We start from the raw sequence: 16,394 nt of genomic DNA, 5'->3' as shown, positions 1-16,394 counted from the left end.
ATTTCATTGACTATAAACATATAATAATGTGGTAACACATGCTTTAAAATTTTATTTTGATACTTTAGTAGTTTATTTATATAATTTCAGTTTTAAATTTCTCTAAATGTAAACAAAAAGATCTTTTAGAAGGAAAAAGTAAAAAAAAAAATTTTCATAATTTGATCAGCATTTTCTGGCCAATATTAGAATTGGTTAGAAAATGTCAAACAAGAACTAATTGGCTAGTCCCCAGTATGTAAATTATAAGCCTTGAAGAGGCCCTGAAACATGGGTATCAAAAGATGATCAGTATTATATTTTCATTTTTAAACTTTCAATTTTGCCACTTTAATCAAAATCTTACTTTGGAAACAAATTCCATAAAAATTAATGTAGAGCTCCTCTCACTCTATTGCATTTGTTTTTATATTTTTTCCAAAGAAAAGGAAATCAAAACTAAAATCCTGCACAAGATACATGAAAAGCAAGTTGTAGCATTGGAAGTGTATAGTACTTTTTATTCCTTTAAGTGATATGATTGTATACTTATATCTGAATTTCCAGATGTAATTGTAACATTCTAAAAATAAAACTCAAGAAATGAACTCTAAAAATCCAAAATCATCAAGATATTTATTTTTCACTTTAATTACAGAGAGCTAATTAAAGTGAAAAAAAGCCACCCCTAAATGAATTAAAAAAAAATAAAATCTCTTATAAAATTTATAACTAAGACATTAATTATTATAATTAAGCTTTAATAAAATCACTTAAATATTTTTTATACAGTTTGGTATTAATGATGCATTAAAAAGTAATCATCATTTTTATCAATTTCTAACCTCCAGTTTGTGCATCAAATCTTTTGGTAGCAATGGCATCTATTTCATCAATAAAAATAATAGCTGGTGCATTTTCTCTTGCCAAGCGGAAAACGTCTCTTACCATTCTGGGACCTTCTCCCAAATATTTCTGTACAAATTCTGATCCTACAACTCTAATAAATGCAGCTAAAATGAAAAAAAATTAAGTATTAAAATTTTGAATTTAAAAATATACATAAGATTTGCAATAATACCTGTTGTATGATGTGCTACTGCTTTAGCCAACATAGTTTTACCACATCCTGGAGGTCCATACATCAAAACACCACGAGGAGGATCAATGCCAATTTGTTTATACAATTCAAAATGTGTAAGAGGCAATTCAACTGCTTCTCTGATTTCTTGTTTCTGAATATCTAATCCACCAATATCTGCATATGTTACATCTGGTTTCTCATCTATAAAATATCATAATGCATATAACTTCTTTCTTTTCAAAAGAAAACAAACAATTGAAATTAAATTTTACCTGGTCTCAGCATAGATATACTACTGTCTGCTTCTGGGGGCAAAACATCTACTAAGGCATTACTATGCTTATGAAGAGCAACACTTGCACTAGGTTTCAATAATTCTCTATCAATTGTTGATAAAATACGAACATAATAATTTGAACCTAAGAAATAACAAAATATACATAAATTTTAAAACATTTTAATATTATTCTAATGTTAAGTTATATCATCATCAAATAATAATTTTAAAAAATCATCAAGTATGTTGAAAGGCAATTTTGTTTTACTAATTAACATTAAGATTTTATAGTTATCTAATAGTCTAATACCAAATTGAATTAATTTCTCATAAAGCTAATATGAAAATATCTTGAAATAAATTCATAGAGTTCAGATAAAATATATTTCAGACAATTGCTAGATATAGTTAATTTCAGCTTTACAACAACTGATTTCAAACAAATAATTCATTTTTACTAGCTTTAGTATTTAACTCCTGAATAAATATACTAATTTCAGCATCAGTTTCAATACCTTTTTGTTTAATACTGTTAAGAATATCAATTATTCAGATCAGATAAAGCTTCATACCTAATTTAATTCTTATTTCTAAAAACAAACTGTACGATGTTAGAAAAATAATTCATCAATTCAGTGATTGTTTCTAATTACTATCTTAGGAAGATTTCACACCTTAAATTATGCTCTAGCAATAATTTTAATGAAGCAAAAATTTTCCTGACCTAAGTTTATGAATCTTTTTTAAAAATAAACAATCTGCCAAATTATTGGACTATTTTAAAGTAACATTAATAATTACTTACTAATTAATTTGACTAGATGTAAGCAGATATTTGTAACAAATGATGCAAAATTAAATTTATATCATTTCTTTAAATTACTGTATATTTGTGCAGATAAGACAAGAGTTGAATCATAAAAAAAAGGCCCTGAAAATCTGGGATTGTCTTATAGGACAGATACAAAAAAAATTAGATTGAAATTTATATAAATTAAAACCATTATAGTAAAACAGACAAACCATAATTACTTACTAGTAGAGAGTAGGATATGTCCACAAAATAGAATAGCCCATATGACATTTTTGTGAATAGTCAAGGTTACTCAAATTATCCAAATCATGAATGAATGTTTGCAACAATTGCAAGGCAGTGCTGCCAGATGCAACAAAATAAAATTTGTTCATTTGAAAAATCACAAATAGGACATACAGTAATTCCATATATGGTATACAGTGTTATTATCCAGATGATCATTGCTGATCTAAACTGAATTCATAGGCTGTTGATAGTTTGGGTGTCATCTTACAGGACAGATATATGCTAAAACTATAAAACTTTGACGAAAATTTATACCTTGTCTTATCTGCACAAATATATGGTAATTAATTAAATATATACAATACGTTTCTCTCAGAATATTCTAAATTATTTAATTAATATTAATTTAATTATGAAGTATAAATTTAATAAGAGATGGCACCTAATGCTTCTCTCTAGTGACAAACTATTTGGTAATTAATTAAATATATTTGCAGAAAAGTAGCCCAATGTAATCTGGTGGTGGTTCTGCTTTATAAATTTAAAAAGTTAGTGCAACTATAAATAGTGATATATGAAATTAATACTGTTTTAAAATATGTTGTCAAAAATTTCTCTTTCACTATTTATATTTTAACAAATTTAATAAAAATTGATGACTTTTAANACAATACAAATATATACTAATGTTTATATAAAAAATTATTATAAATTGTAACACATGCCATCTCATATTGATTTTTAATTTAGAAAATTCTAAAGAAAAGAATTGGTCCAGAGCAAGACTCAAACTTGCATGGATACCACTATTACACTATCAGGACCAATAGAAGTTGTGGGTTTGAGTCTCACTCTGAAACAAATTTGACAACATACCACTGCCAATCATCTACTAGCTCTGTTCTGGAGAAAATTTTTGAATCAAAATAATGTTTATATATAGTTAATCGGGGCCTCTGGCTTTTAAGCTTTCCATTTCTGATCTTGACTCCATTCTAAAGAAAGAAAGTACAAGCTGACAGATGGATGCCAGTGAGAATTTATAGATCTGCAATTTTAAATTTGCAGCCCAATATTATTTTCTTCCTTTACAACACTGCAGAATAACATCTGGATTTTAATTTAAAAATATACTTCTCCATGAATGTACTAATAAATTAGTAGTATATATTCACTAGCTGATGTACTGTACCTAGCAATGCTCAGATTACCTTAAGAAATCATCATACAGTAGATTTGAAAACTACATGCACTTTTGTTACTTGGTGACTATCTACATTGGCATTATTTGTATATTGACTATACAATTAATGCCAACTGACTATATATGGGGAAAGGCATTAATTGTTGACATCACTAAGTTGTATTAAAAAAACTGACTACTTGTTTCCATCAACAATAGCAGCAAAATATATAAATTAAAAATAAAGATAAATTTGCTGATAAATCTTAGGAGGAGACTAAATTTGACAAGCAAATTATATTACAAATTTAAAAAACAATTAAAAAGTTTAAAACAATTAGAATGATTAATCAAAAAAGTGAGAGACTTGCATTTAATTATTATTGAATTAAGAACTGTATAAGAGATTTTAAAAATTTAGTTTAAAAATAAAAATTATACAAATATTTGTATTACTAACTACCACAACTATTAAATGAGACCAATATACAAAACTGCATTTAAATGAATACAATATTTTACTAATATTAAAAAATTACCATATATTTTCTTTATTCAATACATTTTTTATTCTGCAGAACTACTCTAATAATCTATGTAACAACAATCAACATATTTTATTTAATATAGTAAAACCTGCATGAACCAGGATTACACATTAAATTTTTTCCATTTTGGACAGGTTTTAGTATGTTTTCTTTTATCTTTAAACTATGTCTGATAAATGCATTCCTATCAACACAGTTGCATTCATTTTAATAATAATGGCACTGCTCAACACTATTTCATGGCACCTCTGAAGTGTCAATGCAGTACCCTAATGTGCCATGGCATTCCACTTGAAAAATCACTGCTCTAATTAATCATTAACTTCAATCTCTAATTACCAACAGATTAGAATCAACTTGTTCTCAAATACTCAGTGCTAGTCAGTTATTAACTACATAATAATCTTTTTTCTCATTGTTTTCATGGACAAGTAATAAATTACATTCATTACTTATTCTCAAGAGACTCATTTGATTCTTAAAAGTATTCAATTCTGTCCCTGTTAATTCCAACAAAGACTAATATTAAATTAATTAACAAAGATATAATGTGTGTATAGTATGTCCCCATGTCACATGACCTTTGACTGAAAAGTTTCAAAATCATTCTTAAAAACACTGATCATGTTCTTCAGTGACCATTATAAATAGGACGAAATTTCACTTATTTGTCTGTAAGTGGAATCTTTCCATGTTATTTAGGTTACATTCTTAGTATTCAAAAACATCTCATTAAATTTTCGTTCGGGTTCCATTTTAGACAGATTTTACATTATAACTAGAATGTAAATATAAATTTACATTTTGCTTTATTAATATGATTTAATAAATAATTAGCATTTCTTCTACTGTGTATTCAATTATGTTAAAAAACTTGAGAATGATCACATAGCTAAAAACTAGTGATGTAATGAATATTTGGTTACTATTCGGTATTTGGTCTATTTTTCGCTATTCAGCTGAATACCGAAATACCTAAAAACAGAAGTAAAAAATAACAAAAACACAGTAAATTAATCATTTTGGTATTTAGATTTAATGTTATCTGGTTAGTGTTGTTTGTTTATATTTATTTATAACTTATAACATGCACAAAATAAAAAAGAAAATAATATTAGTCACATGTATTCACAATTTATAATTACAAAGATCAGCACACGTACACACCTATTTGTTCGAGAATCATCGCACATCTGAGGGTCTGACCCTATCTATCCTTCTTTTTAAGCGCTTGTCTTTGCTCTTTCCTTTCTCTTTCCTCTATTGCTCTAGTCTGCATATGCCTACACGTACATCATAATATGCACTCACGATACTTTCGATTAGTCACTTTCTGTCGTAGATTTCCCATTTTACAATTACGTGACTCGTAACCTGCTGATAACGGAGAAAAGAGACAGATAGGACATCTGTATAAGTCACAGTTATGATTTCACAGATTCCAGACAGCTTGGTAGCCCGAACGGCCCCAGGCTTTCGCCTGTGCACACTAAGCGACTTTCATTACAAGCATTAACTTTCCGAAGTCTATGACAACAATTGTTTGGCATTGACGGCTGCAAATTTCGCGCCAATAAGCTGCCTCAACTTGTTTGATTATGTTATCAACTCAATTTCATATTTATTTTCACTTCACGGTCCTTCTCTGTTCTTTTTCTGTTATTTACACGTGTAGGTCATTTCGTTGTTATCCACATTTGATATCATCATTTATCACATACTGCCATGACGCTCTTGTCTGTCCGCTACAACTGTCAAGAATTAACGCGATTGGCGAAGCGTAGTGACAGCGAGCCAATAGAGAGCAGGGTCCTTGCCATAATGTGGTTTGCGAGCCAATTTTCGTACGTGCGTTAATCAAGCTGAATAGTTTGGCCGAATAATCGGCTATTCAGCCACGCTCCTGGCTGAATATACTATTCGTTGCAACACTACTAAAAACATAAGAAATACCAGTAGCTAAACCCTGACCTCTCTAGGAGGTCCAATCCCAGTGTTTCACATTTCTCTTCATGTGTTGCAATTTATAATAATTCTTTTGGATAACCACTTGGAACATATGGTGTTAAATGAAGGGATGAACTTAGAACATTGTAGGCCTAAAACATTTCACTTTGAGATCTTGATTCTTCTAGAAACATACTTGACAGTATGGTACATTGACAAAATAAAACATCATTTGAAAAATTAAAACAAATATATAAAACATAAATTAAAAAGTTGGAGAAGCAATAGTGCTTCTGCAATGTTTTAATTTGTTATTTTTTCCCTAAATTAATTTAATTTTTNAACATTTTATTTTTAATAATTTATTCTGTTATTAATCCATATCTATATAGCTTTGAAAAAAGAGAAAAGTCATTTATTTATTATTCATTAATAAATCCTGTATAATCTATGTATAAAAGTATACATTTATTAAATTTATCCCTTAATAAATTTGCTGAACTTCATAAATTATTATTAAACCGGAAAAAAAAACAGAAATTGCTTTATGCAATAAAATTTAAAATAAAAAAATGATATATAATACCATTTTAAATTAAAATTATTTATCATTTTTTGTACTTTGTAAACTTCTGTAAAAATTCTGTGTATGTTTGGGAGAAATTTTGGGTCCTGAAAATATTCTGCACCCTTTTCATAAGTTGCATTGCATCATATTACTTCTTGCTATCTGCAGACAGCTACACTTAGTCAACCATATTGTAAGCAAAAAATCAACAAGCAAAGGAGGAGGCAAATTCCCTGACTTTTTGACAATTTCTGACAAATTTCCCAACTTTACATTACTTTTTCCAAACACTAATGAAAATCCCTGACTTTCCGGATGGGTAGGAATCCTGAGCAAGGTAGAACTCTAGATTAGTATTTAAATGTCACCCATAATCAACTGTGCCATCAGTATGATTAAATATTTTTCTGTGGACAAGCAGTTGAAAATATTGCTCTAAACTTTTTCATATTTTTCTGTAAAAAATCTCTTCCTATTCAGACTATGTCAGTGAGTCAATGAATGAGTCAGAGGCCAATGTATCATTATAATAATACGATACAATCCATTTCAAAATTATGAACAAACTCAACTTTTTCAATAAGAAAAACATTAACAATAGTAATGTATTTATAATATTAGTATGTTGTTTACAACATCAATTTAAATATTTTCTCAAATTTTTTGAGCAATCTGACAATTACAAAAAAAAATTATCACAGATTTTCAATTTTTGATTGTTTCAAAAGTATAAACACACAAGCATAAAATTAGTATGATATTTTTTTTATTAATTATTGGTTTAATTACAGTAGTTGTTACAAATGTGGTGACAATTTTAAACAGTTTTTTGTGATTTAAAACAATGCCTCACAGAAAAATAATAACAGTTAAAAATACATAAAATTTACCAACTAAAAGGAGCAGGACAATCTCCAAGATAAATTTCAGCAGCTGTGAATCGATCTACATGTGCTGTGAAAAATGTGTTAATTCAGGGTGAAAATTATGGCAGAAATAAGCAATGGGGAAAGCCTAAACTCTTTACACCTAGAAATGAAAGGTTAACAAGTTGTCTGTCAGAGAAGCAGCATCAACATAGCCAATTGAAGTTTCATCAGCAACTATATGGAGATGTATGAATAATCATAAAAATACCAAATTTACAAAAATGGCTGCTAAGCTGAAATTAATGCAATTGCTGCACAAAACAGCTAGATTAAAGTGGGCCAAAGACAAGAAAACATGGAAAGAGAAGTGGAAAGAAATAGGCTTTTCAGATTTAAAAAAAATGGAATTTGGATGGACCTGACAGTTACAGTCACTACTGGTTAATTTAAAGTTTATTTAGAATCGTTAATTATTACAAATCAGCAACATGCTGAGCAGCAGGAAATATTAATGAGACATTTTGTACATTGTGTTAGATGACTTATACATTAATTAATAAAAAAAACAACAGATTTATGAAATTGTCATAATAACAGAGATTATTTATGGTAGTAAGATATATACAATTATATACAAGGTATGAAGAAATGGTATACATAAGAAGCATAAACATACAAAAAAGTTAAAGTTACTTTATACTGAATATAGATAGTTTTATGCGAGTTATAAATAAACTATTTACAGCATTAATATTTCAACTTTTACATTTCTCAAACATTGGAAATTATAATTACAGAGAATCCATATAAAAGCTGTACAATTACGGGAGATTATAAAATTGAGTTGATAAAAAGATTACATAATTAACAGAAAAATAATTTTATGAGTATAACAGTTACAATGAAAATTTCTATTTTTTTCATAGAAAGTCAAATGATTATAATTACAGTTGAAACAGAAGTAATTTTATTGCCAGTGATCATTAAATACAAATTTATTATTAACATTTTTTTACATAATATTTTCCATGGCAAAATATAGAGCATTATGTTCCCTATTAGAAAAGTTCTCATGGTCAGCTTTTGGTTTGAAGTTAGCCTCCTCACAAATTTTATTTTTTATAAAAGTTGTGTTTGATTTTTTATTTTCAAAAATAAGGGTGCATCTCACTTTCCAGATGACCCTCTTGGTCAAAGCAGTAACCCAATTAATTAAGTAATTATTTTGGTTTTTAACAAGAAAATTAGAGTGGAACTTAACGATTTGCCAGGAGATACAGGTATTAAAAATTTTGTCTACTCAATGCCAAGTTTGCTCAGCAATGTGAAAGATACTCTCATTGTGATCACACTGAGGACAACAAGAAATACTTACACACTAGTAGGTGTGAAGATATTCCCTAGTCATCACGATGTTCAAAATTTTCCATGAGTTCACACCACTCAGCAGGGAGCCTCCCAACATTTACCCAGGTCTCATTCCAATTGATCATAGTATCCATTAGATTTTTGTTGATACTTTGCTTATGAATATTCATGTAGACAATACTGGGCCTTAATTTATTACTGATTTGGTCATTATTAATTATGGTAGTAACAATTTCTCTCCATTTTTTGTATTTACTGCAGTTGTTGAGAAGGAAGAGGAAATTATCATCATTCTTGGTAATACATTTAACAATAGGACCTAATATATAATGGGCGATGAGAGCAAGAGGATAGTTCTGATTTTTTATAGCATTAACCATATTAGCCAGTTGGAGGGAGTATTCCAGACTCAATGTCCCACACTCTCCATCCTCCCTGATTTAAATTATTTTTCATTATAATTCTTTTAATTGACTCAAAATCACACTGCTGAATATACCTAAAAATTATTTTATTGAGATGTTTGATATCTTTTTTCTCAGATCAGTGATATAAAGGTTAAATATTATTCTGTCAATTAAGATTTTATTTGCAATAGTGACACGGTCAGGTAGGTAAAGCCAAACAGTTTCCCAGTTGAAAATCGTGTTTTTAATTTTATGAGACATGCTCTTAATTAAATTAAGATTGTTTTGATTGCTATCTCTACCATACCATACACCCAAAATTTTGATACTGTTGACAGTACTGATGTTCATGACATCACAAGTAATGTTGCCGTAAATATTAAATTTACTTTTATTTTCATTGATTCTCATACTAGTTAAACTGCTGAACACTTTTATTTTTTCAATGGTTTTGTTGAGAGCCACATTGTCGTTTATAATAAAATTAATGTCATCGGCATGAGCCACATATTTGACGTTATTTTTAAAACCAAGAATGTGAAGCGGAGCTATTATATTGTCACTGTTAATCATTCTCAGAAGAGCTTCAATATAAATCATGAAGAGAATCATAGAACAAGGGCATCCTTGTCTTACTCCTGCATTGCAATTGATGTAATCAGAATCACTGTTATATATGTTGATTTTTGTTTTGGATGCCTGGTACAAGATTTTGATTTTATTAATTTCATTATTGTTTAAGCCTAAAATATCTAGAAGTTTCCAAAGAATTTTCCTATTGACCGTGCCAAAGACAGGATGGAGAGTGAGATTCTCTTTTAACACAAATCTCACAGATTAGATTGGTAAGCATATTATTATTTTGAATAGTGCGGTCCTTGATGCCAGCACTGAGTGTAACCTATATAATCATAAAAGACTATTTCAATTTTTTTAGCAATAATATTACTATATATCTTATAATAGATATTAAGCAAAGTTGTAGGCATATAGTCACCAATGTGTCCATCCTCATTCCCTTTTTTATTTATTAAAATCATTTTTTCCTCATTAAAGTTGGCAGAGAAGGAGTTATGATTGTAAAGTATATAAAAATTGTCAGTAAAATCCTCCCGAAAGTACCGGTAAAATTCCGCAGGCAATCTGTCAACAACTGGAGCCTTTCTAATATGAAGTTCATTAATAGCATCTTTAATTTCTTCTTTTGATATGATTTTATTAATGTAATTATCATTTTTGTCTTTGACAGGATTAACAAATTTTGTGACTTCATCCCAAAGATTCCAGTCAGTTGGGGTTCTTTGCATAGATTGGTATAAAAAATCTGGAATTCTTTTAAAATTTTATTTTCGTCTTTGATAATATTATTATTAATGATTAATTTGTTTAAATTAAGTTTCTTTATTTTTATTTATCTTTTTGAATATTAAGTTTTCAGCCTGTTTATTGATGCCTAATTTGTTCATTTTGTAACTTAAGTAATTGTCTTTTACCTTTTTTTCAATTTCAGCACTGATCTTGCTCTCAATACTTTTAATATCATCGTATTTATTTTCAATAATTTTTGTACTTAATTCCCTCTGAAGTAATTTAATTTTATTGAAATTATTGTGTTTTATTTTCTTCCAGGTAGATTTTATAACATTGTTTATTTCCTTTTTTTCAAATTGCCACTGGTCCCAGTTTGTATTTATTTTATTGCTGTCTAGGATGTTTTTGATATCTATTTGAAAGAATAGATCAGTGAGAATTTCATTTGTGAGCTTTATTTTGTTTATTCTTTTATTTGCTTTATTTATATTAATATCAATGTCGAGTAATTTGTGGTCAGTCACTACTGACATGATTTGAGGAAGAATGAAGAAATCATAATGAGCAAACAGCAAGGTGGGGGATCTGTGATCACATGGGCAGGATTCAGATGGGGTAAAACAGACATTGTATTTATAGAAGATAGAATGAATTCAGAAAAGTATCAAGAACTGTTGTATCAAAATTTAATAACTTTTGGATCACTTATTGGGGAGAAAACTGGCAATTCCAACAGGATAATGCTGACATTCATGTATCAAACTCAACTAAAAATTGGTTTTCTGAAAAAAAAATTAATGTAATTGATTGGCCATCATGGAGCCCTGATATGAACCCAATACAGAATGTTTGGGGCATTATGAATCATCTTGTTTATGGGCAAAACAGACAATATGTTATTATAAATGATCTGAAATTAGCTAACATGGATTGTTGGGAAAATATTAAACAAGAACACTTTCAAAAACTAGTAAATATGCCTGATAGAGTATTTGACTTAATTAAATCAAATGGTAGACCTACAAAATATTGAAACATTACAAAATCAGTTTTTTATGCACCTGTTTTTGTACTTTTGAAACAATCAAAAATTGAAAATCTGTGATAATTTTTTTTTATAATTGTCAGATTGCTCTAAAAATTTCAGAAAATGTTTGAATTGATGTTGAAAACAACATACTAATATAATAAATACATTATTATTGTTAATGTTTTTGTTATTGAAAAAAGTTGGATGTGTTTATAATTTTGAAACTGACTGTATGTAGTATTATTATTTGATGTTACAATTCCTAATTTAAAAACATTTGATAATTGCATTGTAATCACATTAACACATTATATAGTGCAAATGAAATAGAATTAAACTAACATTACATTCTTTTTAACTTGACTCAGAATTAATGAAATATGTAATATTTATATCATAGTTAAATATTAATTAAAGTTAATCAATAATCATCATCAATTTGTAACAAATGATGATAATATTACCATATACAGGATGATTCACTTGGTACTGAACACATTATGTGGACTATCTCTATATAAAATGAAAAGATGAACATAAGTAGGACAATTCTTCATTTCATGAAGCAATTGATTAAGGTATGTTTCACATTACATTTTATTCAAATGTGACTATGCAATCATGAAGTATTGAACAATAAGTATTCAGTCCTGACTGAATCATCCTATATAAAGAACCAACCTGTTGTGGATCCTACAATTCCAGTATTCTGATCTACAGCTTCTAAAAATTGACCAATAACTAATGGTACACTTTGGATACGCTTCACTTCTTCTTGGGCATGTAAATATTCCTTTTTTAAATTCTTTTGTTCATCCTTAATATATTCTTCTTGAACTTCAAGAAATTCCAATTGTCTTTGCAGTTTCTATATAAATAGATATATCAATTTTAAATTTGAAAAAACATATTCACCACCTAACACATAAAATGGACAACACACAACAATCCAGCCAACACGCTTCAGTGGCAATCTAGCCACTGATCACCAAAACCAGAAAATCATGTCAATAGATGAAGCTGACTCAAGAAATAAATGAATTTATAATCTATATCTACTTTACTATGACAAAACTCAGAAGAGACATGACAGCATACATACAAACACTAAACAACAAATTCACACAAATATCCACATCTTACTGTTAAAGAGGGTTGTTAATTAGAAAATTAAAGAAATTTTTTAAGCTAGGAATAACATTCCTTTAAAAGAAAGTTATGAGTTTCATTTTAAAATTCATATAAACAGACACTAGACATCATCTGTTTTCTTAAAAGAATAGTTCTTTTGTTGTAAATAGATATAAACTAAAACAAATTTTTATAACTCTTATTTAAACTGCTGAGATCTTTGATATGTTATAATCATATCATTTTCATCTCATTTAAACAAACTTTTTTTAATTTGCTTATGATGACCATTAAGTTATGGACCTAGTTATGGAATTATGAACTATTGCTAGTTGTGATTGATTGAATTGGTGTTGATTAAGGGTTTTTCTTCTGCAGGTTCTTTTCTCTAATCAGATTGTTTGAGATTTAATATTGTTAGTAGCACTAATAAGCATTTTATTGTAGTTAATATTGAATTTGAAATTTGTAATATTTGAGCTTCATACTAAATATTTTTGTGCAAATTAAAACTTTTGTTTTGTAGTTCAAAAAAACCCAGTATTGGCATTTATTATTTCTTTTGATATTTCACAAACTCTGGTGCAAGGGTCATTTCTTTAACATTTTAGACCTTGCAAAGAATTCACTGATATATCATTGTTTTCGAATATGGTATCATAAAAATTCTTACCTTATATTTTGTGTATAAATCTTCTAATTCTGAATCTTCAGGATTTGGAAGATTCAAAACTGGCTTTGGTTCAATTTCTTCCTGTAATAAAATATAAATTATTTTAAATCAAAACAGAAATATAAATAAACTTAAATTTATTATTTTAATGTTTAGATAGTTTTGAAAAACTTTTTATGAATGGTGACTTTATCATTCATAAAAAATATAAAATTTACAGAATTCATTTATATACAGTGGAACCCCGGTTAACGAACGTCCTGGTTAACGACCAAATCGGTTAACGAACTTTTATTTTGCAAAAATTTTGTCTCGGATAACGAACGTAACGGTATTTTGTGTCAAATTTTAGTTGGTGTTAGGCATGCGCGAGTTAAGCATTGCTTTTCCGAGTGTTTGTGCTATACTTTGTTTTTCAGTTTTGTGATTTATATATTTAATCAATATGGCATCCAAGAAAGAAAAAAGTCATAGTGGCAATAGAAAACGACAACGCAATATAAACTACAATGCGTTATCGCATTTGAGAAAAATTTTGATTAAAAGAGTAAGACAATCAACNACTCTAGAATGAGTTGTCGGATCTTGATGAAATTTTCTAGGACGACTCATCATCACTCAAAAATGAACTGATTAAAATTTCAATTCTCAAAAATGATCCATTTTTGTAGAACTGGAGATAGGGTCAAAACGAAGGTCACGTTTTCCTTCAGTATTAGAGGTCAAAATGAGTTGACTAAGGCTACATCCTACGTGGCAGTATCTATTTATTGAGTCTGTTTATCCAGAGATGAACTTGATCAGTTCCAAATGGCAGTAGAGCTATATCCAACAAACAAACAAGCAAGTTAAACAAAGCAATGAAGACTACTTGTAGTCAACTGGATGCCCTGTTACTTATATAGCATCTGAAAACACTCCAGATATTGCTCTGCCTTCATCCAAAGATGACTCAACTCTTGGTCTCTCCAAGTATTTTAATCTCTCAGTTAATGCCAGAATCATGATGAGAGTCAACTTATGGGTGCAAGGAGGTCTCGTCAATGGTTCACTAGGAACTATATGTTACATTACATCTAATTATACCTGTTACTATACATTACATTGCTCCTAATGCTCGCCCTCCTGCTCTTCCTCTGTTTATTTTAGTGGAATTTGATAGTTATCAGGGACCTTTCATCTATGGTAATCTGTTTCCAATAATCCCCATAACACTCTCTTTGAACGATGGCAGTATATTGCAATCTTGTAGACAGTTTCCCCTTACTTTAGCATACTTGATGACTATACATAAATCATAGTTACTATACAATTTTTTCAAATTTTAAAAGCAATTTTTTTTTAATTGTAATTTAATTTTTTCCCTGTAAATATAAATACAATTCTACAGTAATAATAACTAACTTTACAATTAATTTTTTTTCTAATTTCTAAATAAATAAAAGAAAAATAAAATACTCAAATTAATTTTTGGGCTGTACTTTTATTCATTGGGCTGCATTTGAAAATATTGTAGACCTATAAATTTCTACTATCATTCGTCTGTCTTTCCTTAATCTCGAGAACAAAGTTAGATAGATGAAAGTTTAGACTAGATGTCAAAACCTTAGGGGTAGGGGTTCCCAATTAACTATATACAAACATCTGATACAAATTAGAAGTCACGTTATTTCAATCCAAAACTTTCTCCTGAAAGCAGTTAATAGAAGACCAGCTTGACACTATTGTTAAAAGGAAAAGCATGATGTACAGGGGCAAGACACTGCAGTAGTAATTTGATATGGAGAACATATTTTAAATTTATTTAATATAAAATATGATTAAAAATTGCAGCCCGGCATTATAACAATGTCACAAATAATTTCTTGTTACAAATTAAGAAACAAGCAAATTAATTTTTTTTAATAAGAAATACAGTAGAGCATTGATTATCCGACTCAATTGGGGACTGGGGTTGGTCGGATAATTGAAAAGTCGGATAACTGAAAAGTATGAAAAAATCCATTATTAGTGTAGTATATTATTATATCCCATGTAATTAGTATATTGCTATTAACCTACTTCGCGTTGAATTTTTCTCCATGTTAAGCCTATCAAATTTCTTTTTTAAATAATAATTGTCGCTATTGTATCGTTAAAAATTATTTTATTGCTCACAAAACAAACAACCACTCATAATTAGAAAATTAAGCCTCTTTTCAATACTGGCCTCCCTTTCATGGTCGAGCCAGTGTTGCCAGTTAAAACACACAATAATTTAACAAAAATAATATTAAAGTAGCCAATACATAGCCAAATATTGTAGTGCCACATCACTAGCGGACATTTGAATTTGCTGACTAGAATGCGGTCGGTTAACTGAGGTGACAGTTAATCGGGGGTAGGATAATCGATGCTCTACTGTAGTATTAAATCATAAGATAATGCTTTCATTTAGAATTTTCCTTGAACTAAATCAAACTTCCTAAAATTTAAATCCAAACTACTCATAAATATGAACCAATAAAAACAAGTAAAATGGCAAAGCCATTTTTGGGACAAGACTATGTCTCAGAGTGTGAGCAATGCATATGCAAATCTCACACTCGTGCCTGTTTATAGAAAGTCTCAGCATTTTGTATTTTCTTTTGACTCGGTTCTCAGTCCTGACTACCTAAAGTCTAGTTTATTTTACATGTGCATGATTTGGCACCAAATACTCTGTGCCAAATTGTAACTCCTGACATGAACTGTACTGTACTCTTTCATACCTCTAAGGTGTGCAGNAATTTGAAAACATTGAAGGAAAAAAAGGCAAAATGATAAATCATCATTAGTTTTTATTTCATTAACAAAATCAGAAAAGCAATGCTGTTTTGCATAAATATGACAAAACTTTGCACAGTTAAGCTAGTGCTAACATATTAGGCTACTTATATATTATTTTAGTCAATGGACAGCCATTGACAGCAGTGTAATTTTAGAGGCAAGGCGTAGT

The 16,394-nt window shown here is 28.9% G+C and overlaps 1 protein-coding gene across 1 annotated transcript in view; it reads right to left on the bottom strand.

Moving 5' to 3' along the window:
• The window catches only part of LOC111626501 (26S proteasome regulatory subunit 6B), a 33,596-nt gene that overhangs the window by 5,770 nt on the left and 11,432 nt on the right, over window positions 1-16,394 (bottom strand). Inside the window, exons 2-6 of the mRNA XM_023369896.1 lie at window positions 13,418-13,498; window positions 12,295-12,481; window positions 1,336-1,482; window positions 1,061-1,264; window positions 825-992 (exon numbers count right to left, since the gene is read on the bottom strand). Coding sequence (XP_023225664.1) covers window positions 825-992; window positions 1,061-1,264; window positions 1,336-1,482; window positions 12,295-12,481; window positions 13,418-13,498 — 787 coding nt within the window. The remainder of the gene's footprint in view (window positions 1-824; window positions 993-1,060; window positions 1,265-1,335; window positions 1,483-12,294; window positions 12,482-13,417; window positions 13,499-16,394) is intronic.

The sequence above is a fragment of the Centruroides sculpturatus genome, unplaced genomic scaffold (assembly GCF_000671375.1).
Source record: "Centruroides sculpturatus isolate CEXI.00-Female unplaced genomic scaffold, Cexi_2.0 scaffold159, whole genome shotgun sequence".
Classification (NCBI taxonomy): Eukaryota; Metazoa; Arthropoda; class Arachnida; order Scorpiones; family Buthidae; genus Centruroides; species Centruroides sculpturatus.
This window is presented reverse-complemented; position numbering and strand designations above follow the sequence as displayed.